This window comes from Metopolophium dirhodum, chromosome 3, assembly GCF_019925205.1.
Source record: "Metopolophium dirhodum isolate CAU chromosome 3, ASM1992520v1, whole genome shotgun sequence".
NCBI classification, from domain to species: Eukaryota; Metazoa; Arthropoda; class Insecta; order Hemiptera; family Aphididae; genus Metopolophium; species Metopolophium dirhodum.
In genome coordinates, this window is record NC_083562.1 from 20,258,606 (window position 1) to 20,270,896 (window position 12,291).

At 29.1% G+C, this 12,291-nt stretch overlaps 1 protein-coding gene across 1 annotated transcript; it reads right to left on the minus strand.

Annotated features, from left to right (window-relative positions):
* Positions 1-3,558: 3,558 nt before the first annotated feature.
* Positions 3,559-10,908, minus strand: LOC132940746 (uncharacterized). The gene is made up of 8 exons (XM_061008478.1): positions 10,848-10,908; positions 8,464-8,637; positions 7,546-7,742; positions 6,579-6,705; positions 6,365-6,501; positions 6,168-6,299; positions 5,395-5,466; positions 3,559-3,723 (listed from the first exon to the last, which is right to left on the minus strand). The coding sequence occupies exons 1-8, from the start codon at positions 10,906-10,908 to the stop codon at positions 3,559-3,561; spliced, it is 1,065 nt and encodes a 354-aa protein (XP_060864461.1).
* Between the last annotated feature and the right edge of the window lie 1,383 nt (positions 10,909-12,291).

Genomic DNA, 12,291 nt, shown 5'->3' on the forward strand with positions numbered 1-12,291 from the left:
CCTCTAAGAATGTGCTGACCCAGCCCTTTCGGTCACGTAGACCATCGTGAGAACCTAATCGGTCACACACGCGTCTTACCCCGAGTCAACACATTTATCCCTATATATGTATTACATACATACATATATATACATGCATACATACATACGCGTGCATGCATATTATACAACAAAAATAATGATACAATAATATCACTACATGAAAATTTTAAATCATATAAAGATCAAACGTGCAACTGTAGAAGTAAATTATATATTGTAATAACTAATAATAACGCGCATCGAACCACGAACAGTAGTAACGACTTCAGAGACATCCAGATCGACGAGTACACTGCAGCAACGATCAAGGTAAGTGTCTCCACACTTATTAGCACCTAAGTCGAAACAATATTCTATTCCCCATCATAAACAATAATAATATCTTGTAGTGGAATAAAAATCACTTACATATATACCCCAACTATATTTCAACACTCAACACGAAGATCACCTCCATTCAACACATTTCCCATATTACCTATATACCCCCTTCCTCTTTTTACTTGATTTTTCTATACAACACATTCCCTGTATTACATATATCCTCTTCCCCTTTTTAGATTCTGAGCGAAGCGATGTTGATTTTACAATGATGTGTGTTTTTTTTTTATTTTTGTGTCTGTCATTACCTTTTAGGACAGTAAAAGTGCTTGGATTTTCTTCAACAGTAACTTTTCTGATAGGAAAGTGAATCTAGTTGGTACTTTGCAGGGGGGTCAAAAGTAAAAATTTCCCAGTAGTTTTCAAAAGCGACGTGAAAAACAAAAGAAAATAAAGGAAAAACGGGAATTTTTACGCTAAATCTGTTTTCGAGAAAATCGATTTTGGTTTTTGGTGTAACTCTAAAAAAAAATGACCGTAGGGGCATGAAATTTTGACTGAATGTTTATAATTGCATACCCTAGACACCATAACATTTTCCAAATATTTTGACTTATTTTGAGCTGTTTACGGACATTGTCAATTTCCATTTTTTTTTAGGTTTTTTTCTATAAATATCAATAACATTTTATCTGTTGAGTAAAAAAGCTTGAAAATTTAATAGAAAGCTCCTAGGTTATTGTTTCAAAGGCAGATGAAAAAAATTAAAAATCCTTAGTCACAGTTTTTATTTATAAGCATTTAAAGTTCAAATTTTGACAAAATACGGAAAAATCACGAAAAATCACGAAAAAAAAAAAAATGTCTAGAAGAAACTTAAATTAAATTTTTATGAGCGTTTGAAATTCATATTTTTACAACATTTGATGATATTCACTTGATATCTCATGTAACGATTTTCTTATTTTGTTGTAATTAAATAACGTATGACTGTAGCCATTTCTATACACGATGAAATTTTGAAAATAATTTGACTCTTTTTGAGCTGTTTACGGACATAGTCAGTTTTTAATTTTTTAATTTTTTTTTTTTCTATAAATATCAATCAAATTTTATTTGTTGGGTAAAAAAGCGTTAATATAAGGCTCCTGATACATTGTTTTAATAGCAGTTGAAAAATATTAAAAATACATAGGTACAATTTTTTTTTATAAGCATTTAAAGTTTAAATTTTGACAACATTTATAAAATTTAAAATTTAATAATTATTTTATAGTTAATAATGTATAAAATGTTCAACTTTTATAGCTAAGGATTGAAAATTGAAAACAAGGCTCCACGTAAATAGGTTATTTATGAAAATAAATACTTTATTCACAATTATATCATCAAATATACTTGGTAATATCATAGGCTGGCTGACCGTTTTCACTCAGAATCGTTTTTCTTATACAATGATATTATACCATTGAATTTAAATTTAACACCATATATTACAGTGACCCAACCTAACCTACTGTACAGCAGACCGACATCCACTTACCCACCTTTTTTTCTTGATTTTTATTCGAACACAATTTCATAAGTTCAATATAAATGTGTTCAATTATAATTATCATAATCTCACTGTAAAAATATATATAACTAATATTTTGCCTTTAAAAACCGGTACATTCATAGATACCTTTGCTAAAAGTTATTATTTTTGTTTAAATATCATAAATACTGCATTCATAGAGCCACACTCATCAGCTATATAATAGAACACTATACTATCAATACAATTTTCACTGATTTTCATCACTTTACCTGTTACAAAATACACAAACCTATAACACGCCGGTCAAGAATAAAGCATTAATTTTCAGATTAAATATAAGATCACAATATTTTTATTTGATTTTCCATGAATGTAACATAGAAATCGTTTATTTGTCTCCAATTATCGTTAAATACATGAGGGTAGTTATGTTGAAACCATACCCGATCGCTTATATTATAATAAAGCATATGATAAGCGGGTACAAATATTATATCTTATATGCATCGTTCGTTGAAATCGGTTTTTGAGACTTGAGAGGTTGTTACTCTGGTGGTTGGTCCTCATGCATTGGTTTTAGGGACGACAAGGATATGTTGACCAGAGAGTGGTAGGCGGCTTTTTCAAAAAGGTTATCGTGAGCCTCGGAACTAGATTATTCTTTGGCGGCAGATACCCTTTTTGCCTTTCCTTCTCGACCGATTTCTACAAACGACAGTCTGACCGTTATTTATTATTCTATACGATTTTAGTTTATTTTATTATTTATTATAATGGTGTGTGAGCATATCATTACACAGTTGTGCATTCAAATCACCGAATTCGTCGTCAACAATAACTGAACTATTTGTCCACTGTCATCCTGATTTTTTTCCTGTAATCTCAAAGTTATTGCAAATATTAATGACACTAGCAGTCACAACAGCTACTGGAGAGAGGTTTTTCTTCCTTGCTTCGACTTAAAAATTATCTCATAAATACTACTGGTCAAATGAGACTAAATGGTTTGGCAGTCCTCAATATACACCAGCATATTTATTTTGATCCATTGAGAAATGTATACATTGCAGTGTATATATTGACATTATTTATGTAATATTATTAACCATGCAGGATTTTAGCTTATGTATATAATATATTGTAATAATGTAACATTGTAACCACCCCTGAAATTTTTTTCTATTTGCGCCACTGATATTTGCTGATTGGAAAGTGAATCCAGTTGGTACTTTAGGGGGTCAAATGTAAAAATTTCCGAGTAGTTTTCAAAAGCGCCGTGAAAAACAAAAGAAAAATTAAGGCGAAACGGTAATTTCTATTTTTGACAAAATCATTTTTGGTGTAACTCTAAAACAAGAGTACATATAGATAGATACATGACATATTCACTGAATGTTTATATTATAAAGAGTTTCATAGTTATAAATTTATTGTTATAATAATATTAAACGTTCAAAAAATAGAATTTTTTTGCTAATACTTTTATAATTTTTATTTTTCATGTATATTTCCACATTTTATTGCATATATAAGATTTTGTAGCGCTTATTTAGTTGGTTTTTAATGCATATAAATCTGAGTTCTAGTTATTACTATATAGAGTAAAAAATTATAATATATTTTTTATATATATATAATATTTTCATTTAAATCGGTTAATTTCGATCTAGTTTTCGACAATTTTTAAAAGGACATCCTGTCCATCCATCAATTATTGTGTTTGATACTGGAAATGGGCCACATTCACATTTGCTCTCGTAATCATCTGTATCGAGCTGTTGTAAGACAATTCCAACATAGAACTTTTTTGCGTGTACTCCCTAAAAGAATCAACAAAACAATAATAAAATTAAATGTAAAACAATGGCCAACCACTATCCCTAACTTTGTAGGGAGGTAGATAAAACGCCAAAACCAATTTAGAAATTAATTCGTGTTCTAGAAAAACAATATTTTAATATTAAAATGTTTGAAAAGAAGTACTTGTAAATGGGAATACCAACATTGTTAAAATACCAATTAATTAATTATTGGAAGTGAGATCTGCTAAATATGATATTTATTTGATAAATCTCAGGTCCCAGTAGAAATTGTACATAGGTTTTAAACTCTGAACATGATGTTTCGGTCATTGGTATACTACAACCATTTTGCTCATCGTGCCAAGTGTAAACATTCGTTAACTGGATTGAGATAGCGTCATGGGCTACGTTATTTCCCCGGGAGAAGTTAACATAAGGAACAACTGACTTAAACCGGCACTCTCGCAAAAAGGGAGTTGGATACTATTCTTTTTGTTGCACTTAAAATAACGTAACATATATACTTTTCAAATGTATACTACTGCACAATTGAAGAACCAAATTTTCACTGTGACACCTCCATCATTTGATCAAATCTCATAGTTCATTGATGTTGATCGAGTCCTATGAGTCAGCAGTCGTCTCCAATATTGATCATTCAGTGAAGACACTAATCATCAGGTATTATACAGAGTACCCAAAGTGCTTTTGGCATTTTAATTCTCTCACTGCTACACATTATGCGGGGGGGGGGGGGTGCTATGGGAAGCGGCTATCAAAAGTGCTATAACGTAACTTAAGTATGTGATAGGAATCCACATCGATACCTTTGAAGAGTTCCATTCCATAGTCTCATGGATAAAATAAATAGTATACCCCCGACTTTGACTTCGTAATAATCAGACCAACATAATCTCTGCTCACTCAGTCCTAACAATTTTTTTTTTTTTCTTAATTAACCCGCGGCAACTTTGGCCATTAGGTGGTTTATAACTGTGAGGGAGGAAACCGTAAGCTTAAACATGGGTGTTTGCTGGTTTGGCAGGATTTTCTAGTGGGCACCTGTAGGTATCTGCCATGCCCGGGTAAGAAATGGCGGCCTCTCTTTCCAGAAACCGTGACTGCCCGAAGAAAAGTGCCGCCCGTGGCTGGGTTTCGAACCGGCGATGGTGCGCGTCGAAACCCCGACACCTTAGTCCACTCGACCACTCCGTTCCCCAGTCCTGGTAATTTTCTAATAAGTGATCTCATATATGCTATCTCTACTAATCTCCTTAATCGATGCAAATTTCTTTGCCAATGTCAGTAATTTTTTGGGTAATGTTGAAGCAGAAAATATCTCAATAAATTGCAAGACTTTACGAAGTAATATTAATCTACTAAATATGTAGCGGTTGATGACATTATCATCGAATCTCCCGACCGGCTACCAACAGAATAGAAGAATAATCATAAGTACATAAGTTTATCCCCGGCCAAAATTATATCTTGTTTTTAAAGGTTTACTTCAAAACTATCCATTTTATCCTATCACACCTTGTTTTTCTCTTTACTCTTTCTATTTTTATTCTCCTATTATTTTCCTTAATCTATGTGTATTACCGACTTTATTTACGACTACGATAACATTCCGTCATATTACCAACCTACGGGGGCTTTGTGTGCGCAATAAGTATTTAATATATTTACTTGATCATATGACATTTTTGAAGGGCTAGTACACCATTGAGATGAACTAGCTTGATCGGGAATGGCACAATACTGTAATGAAAACAAAATAATGTTTTTTATTATAAAATCACAAAAATCTAAAATCTAAAAACAATGAGATATTTTAACCCATGCATTTTTCCACTCATCTAAACTTTAAATGCCTAAAACTTTAAAAAAGTAAATATCTTTTTGTTCTTCATTCAAAAAGAAAAATTATATCTTATAAAAATTTTAAATTATATAAAATAACCATTCAAAAAAGTGAATGTGAAATTGTTATTTTTTTAATGGGTAGCTTTTATATAGTTCTCCTCGTATTATCATTTTTCTTAACGGGGGCAGAATAAGTGGTTTAATTATGTGCTTTAGTTAAAAAAATTGGCACAGTTTGTTTGCATAACAGAAACAAGATTTTGGCCTGGTGCGGCAGGGTGGTTGGCCGTTACACAGTAAAATGTTCCGAGGTAAAGTATCGGGTAGTGTCACTGGCTCCTCGATGGGTGACTTCCCGGATTTCTTAATAACGAATCCCACATCATGTAAATTACATGTTCCGAACCAATCATATCCTCCCACCTACAGTAAAAAACGACTAATAACTATGAAAAGATGCCTTAAAATAATAATAAAAAAAAACAGAAACAAGATTATCATGCAAACATTTCAATTTCCTATGTTAATTTTATTCTTAAACGTAAATTTACTTGCCACCATTAAATCAATAACTAATATAATAATATTAATCATACTATAGAATACGTTGAAATACGCTTAGCGCCTTCGGGAACAAGATTTTCTGGAATTACTGGAAGCATTTGTATCAAAGCATATATTTTCGATTTATCCATACACGAACTAGTCACACCACAAGTAACTTGTTCCTGAAAATAATATTTTCTTTTTATAAATTGGCATAAAATATTACTTTTTAAAAATAGGTACGTACTATAGTCGTCGTATTCGGAGTAGTGGATGTTACTGGAGTCATATCAGTTTTTGTTTTATCCTCTTCACAATCGTTTAATACTGACCAATCAATGATATAAAGATCCAATACTTTATTTGTTATTGAAAAATCAAAAACTTGAAGAACATAATTGGAATATAAAGAAATAATTTACAAATTTTCTAAATTTAGAATAATAATATTTTTTTCTTACGAGTATTATCTGGAAATTTTTCATAGTACCCACCATATATGATTAAACCAACTATTAATTTATCTACTTTTCCTTTAATTGCAGACACAAAGTTACTCATTTTTTGTGCAAAATCATCTATATCAACCTAAAATAAGTTTATTTAATTGATTAACATTCAATATATTTTTTACGACAAAATGATTTGCAAATTTCATAATCTTGATGAATTTTGTCAAAATTTGAACTTTAAATAAAATGTCGTACCTATGTATCTTTAATATTATCGAACTGCTATTAAAAAAAACTTTTATTTCAACTACTTAATGTGTTAGAAGTAAACAAAAAAAAAAAACATTTTTTTTTCAAATTATTTCAACCTACTGTATTACTTTATTGATCATAAATTATTCTTATAAATTATTTATAATCAGTGGTATTACTATTACTTGGATAGCAATATATATATATCATACAATATATTTAGTAATATAAGATGACATTCTGTCTTTTCTCAGAATCGTTTTTGGTATATAATATGATAAAATATCATTGAATTCAAATTTAACACATATATTACAGTGATCCTCACTACACCTAATGTACAGCAGAGTGGTGCCTACTGGCCTACCTTTTTTGTTGTTATTTTTGACGATAATAAGTACAGGGATTTTTTTACTTCTCACCAACTAATTTATTTCAAAAAATTCCCGTTAGCGTAGAAAATCTTTTTTTTTTTATTGAAGTAATCTGTAATCTATACATGTTCTTTGTATAATAAATAGGTTTGATGAGTGACGAGTAAGAATGATATGATAATAAGATTAAGGAAGGTACCCAGTGGTAACACCCTATTAAGTGTAGACAATCTACGCATTTTTACTACTGTAAAAATGATCCAAAATAAAAAAAAAAATCACATAGTATTCTAATATTCGAACTTACAAATACGATTTAATATAAAATATTAATATCCTATTTTACTCACATTGTATATGTCTTCACAATTAATAAGAATACCATTAACTTTAAAAGTATTTAAAAAATTGACTAATGGATCAAATATTTTCTTCTGAAATACATCTGCATCCGGAGGATCAAATATTGAACTCCAATCATCTTTATACAAGAACCCAATGCGTGTGTACACAGGTTTATTAGCTTCTATCAAGGTTCTTATTACACCTTTAATCATTACAATTTTAATATAATAACTTTGGATATTTAGTATTTTTTTTTTAATGAGTTAACTAATACTAATGTTTATTTCTAATTAATGTTATCAGTTAAATCAGTATCGACATTAGGAAAAATTATAATATTTTGTGGATATGGTATTATGTAAAATTATAAATTTATAATTATATAATATTTATAAAAAATAAATAGCGTTTTTTTATTTTTACAATAATAACATATATTTGGTTATAGAATCACTATCATTTTCATATTTTTGTTCAATTATTAATAATATTATTGTAGCTAACTAATAGACTAACAGCCTTGATATACCATTTATTAGTTTTTTTGAAATTTTTATTTTTATACATGAGGTTTTAAATTTTTTTTTTTGCCTTGGTGGTTTTTTGAAAACTTCTATAATTTTTTGATAAATATTGGCAAATACAAATTAATTATAAATTAATTAAATACAAAATAATTAATTCTTTCTTTTCGTCGCTAATGCTGGTATTCTGTTTGCCCTTAATGACTTTTAACTAAAAAAGGCCTAACAAAATATTTTCAAAGATAATTTTTGTTTTATGAACAGTGCCTACATTTTTAATAGATTACCCCACTTGTATAAGAAGTGGGACTTCGTATATTTCCATATATCAAACACCAAATATACGAAATTAGCGTGATTGTCGCTACATGTTTGTGTATATAAGTTGTATATAATTACCTTTATCTGATTCCGTGATACGGGTATTAGTACCATCATCACGGTTAAAAGCATATTGACCTATTGTAATTATATCACAACGTTCTGGAAGTTGGTTTATATCGAAAACATAAGTACTCGTCCAGACACTTCCAGCTATATTGCAAATTACCTGATTTTTGACGACCGTACTATCTTAGAAACATATACACATATTAGTCAATACAAAAAAATAATAAACTGAAAATAGCGAATACCTTTTAATACTTTTATGTGTATGTTTACTTAATGGCCCATAACCACTATACTAAATATAGTTACAAAATTCACTATTAGATTATGAATAATATTAAATTCAGTTGTAATTCTATGAATGAACAAAAATATAATAATAATTTATAATTATTAATTAATTAAGATTAATGAGTACCTATCATAGGCGTAACTAGACCTTAAAGTTAGGTGGGCTTAACCTTAGAAATTAAGTGGGTGGCTCTACACCTAACACCTCCCAAACACTTTACATTAATTGTTTATAAATGTAATTTATATATAAATCAAGAAATTAGTATTTCATTTTATTATTAAAATGTGTGTATATAATACTTTTTATAAAAAGTGGAATGAGTAGATAAACATTAACTTAATATGTTATTTTAGTTAGATACAAATTCAAGTTTTTAATTTTTTATAATATTAGTGAGAGTTAAATTATTGAGATGGGTAATAAAATAATAATACACTAGTCATTACAGTAGATGCCTAAAAATGTTTCAATAGCTATAATTATAGACATCTTAGAGAATAAATTTGGTAATATATAGTTGCCCTTGTATACATATCTATTCAATGCATTGCTGAAAATGTTTAACTAAATGTTTGACTATACGTGGAACTTGTTAGAACAGAAAGTGATAAATGTAGCATTTTATATAAATTTGGAAAAATACTACAGATTTTAGAACGATATTCCTTAGTTCTTATAGACGTTTTAAATTACTCTGGTGATTGTTCAATGATAATAGAATTGAATGATTAATAATTGATTATCCGACCAACATTTCTGATTTTAATTCAGTTTCATTTAAAAACATAAGAAAACAAAATTTGACCAATTTATTATAATAATAATAATAACGAAGTTTACCAGAATACGAACTATCAGACAACCGTTGTACTTATGTAGATTGATAAATGATATTTTAATAAAATAACATAAAATCTGATTATGTTTTTAGCAAAACACCCCTAAAGTGGCCAGAAGGCGCTGCGATCGTCGCCCAGTCACTCGTTAGTCGTTAATCGTATCACCATTTAAACATTAATGTTACGAAAATGAAATTCTGAGTCTTTTATTCTGAGTGAAGACTATTTTTGTGATTACTTTATTGAAAACATCTATGTAGCATGCAGTAAAAACTACCAGACATTTTTTTATATAAAAAATTAAATAATATTTTAAATTACAATTTGTAAATTTAGCTACCGTTGGGAATTATGACAGGAGGGGGCTAAAATAAAAGCCCTCCAAGCCCCTTACTTACGCTTATAGTACCTATAGTATAGGTCCTATACTAATGAGCATGGGATACTGAGTGAATAGTTAAATTTTACTATTTTTAATGGTTACTCCTATAACATTTCTGTTACATATAATATATTATGTGAATATGCAATAATATAACCATTATTACAAATTATAATTTATTACTTATTATATTACTTTTATTTAATAAATATTATTTAATATTTCCGATTCTTATTTTATTTTTTTACAAAATAAAATAAAATATTTTAGTGGTTTTAGGAAAAAAATAACTTAACGTGACAATAAAATTGATTAACTCATAAGTTACTTCAAGACAAGGAAAAATATTTAACTCTATAAGTTAGAAATTACCTACTTCTAAAAAAAGTAACTCGTTATGTAACTTAGTTAAAAGCAACTTATTTTTTTAACTATTAACTTTAACTTCAGAAGCCTACGTACATAGTAAAATAGAATAATATATGTAAAAGTTTCAAGATCCCATAAATTATATTTTGAAATTACAAAAAAATTATTAAACCATTATTCTTCGTTTAAATGTCTAATTTCGTCCAATATAAACTTCATGTCAATAAACAAATGATGTTATTTAAATCAAGTACTGAGATTTTTTTATTTTTGACCAACTCTCAACATTTTAACTAGATTCAATTTCATATTAGAAAATATATTTAAGTTGAAGATCGAAGCATTTACACTGCTTCAAAATCAAAAGGTTAATTAATCTGACACAAAAAAATAACACACATCATTGTAAAATCAGTACATTTATTGCCACGCTCGACATAATTTATTCTTATAATTCATCTATTAATTTTATAAACAAAAATAAAACTAAAAATAATAATTTAATTACCTTGTGTTGTCAATGGAGGGTAAAAAAATAAACTCAAAATAAGCACTATTATAATTTTCATTTTAACTATTACTGGGATATTGTTTCTACTTGAAGTGATAGCAACCAACTTTTGCGAAATAATATTTTATTGTAATAACATCTACAAATTAAGTATTCATTTTTCTTTATTATTTGTTACCATATATTAGTTATTTACCCAATAATGTAACAAATTGAAATAAAAAAAAAAGAACATCTGGTGTACATTTACTAATAAAAATAAGTTGTGCATTACAGTATAAAATTGCACGTGAGTAAATAATACATGGATAATAATAGTATTCTATTATATAATACAACAATTTTAGATAAAAAATTTTTTTCATGTACATTAACTTATGAAATTATAACATTATATATGTCAGACTTGAATAAATAATAAATTATAATATGATCGTCTGAATTGCTGTTAAAATATCCAATTATTATATAAAAATACTTTTTTTAATTAATTAATTGAACTTAGCTTGGCTACTTTCAAACATTTGATTAGTAATACATTACGTAGGTATTTCAATGACACTAGTTTATAATATTATGTACTCATTATGCTTACCTAGTCAAATTTTTAATTTAAGTCACCAGCTCAGTTAAATTATTTAGTAGACTATTTAAATCGCAATCGTATTTTTTCAAAAACAATGGATAGGGTGTGTTACGGAACATAGAATAACATACCGCAGGAACGACCAATCAGAAGCCGACAAAACACTTGGCATAACGGATGTAACAGAGCGACAACCACAAGGGCCTTCTTCAAGACGACATAACAAATAAAAAACACATAAAGAACAGGAGAACTCGAAGAGAAAGTGAGATTCTCTACAAGTTTATTTTAACCAGTATGACGATTGAAAAACGTAACAAGCACATAACAACAAAGCAACGGAGCGATGATTCCTCGCATACCAAAGTAAACACATAATCAGCAACAAGGAATACGACGCAAAGAGGTATAAGTATAGGCACATTTCCAAGAAGTAGACAGTACTGCCACTTCCTTCCAGCCAACTCAAAAACATAGGCATCGAGTAGTACAGATTGGTTATTAGAATGGAAAATGAGTATGTATTCTTCACTAACCAGCAACCGTCGAGGAAAATGTTGGTTGAAACCAACCATGGCAGAGCTTTGTCAACAACGAGAGACAAACCCATAGCGATCGCTGCAGGGCAGTGCACAATGAACAACCAGTGCACGTCCTGAACACGTTTCGACTAAAGGCAACGGACATCACCACCTCCTAGAGAAGGAATAGAAAGGTGGTACCTAGTAAGACATGCTAACGTTATGAGGCACACCGTTTGGTGGTTTTTTTTGGGGGGAGGGGGAGAGTATGACGTAATAGTAGTAAGTGTACCACCTATATTTAAGCACTATATAGCCTGTCTACGAATCTTTT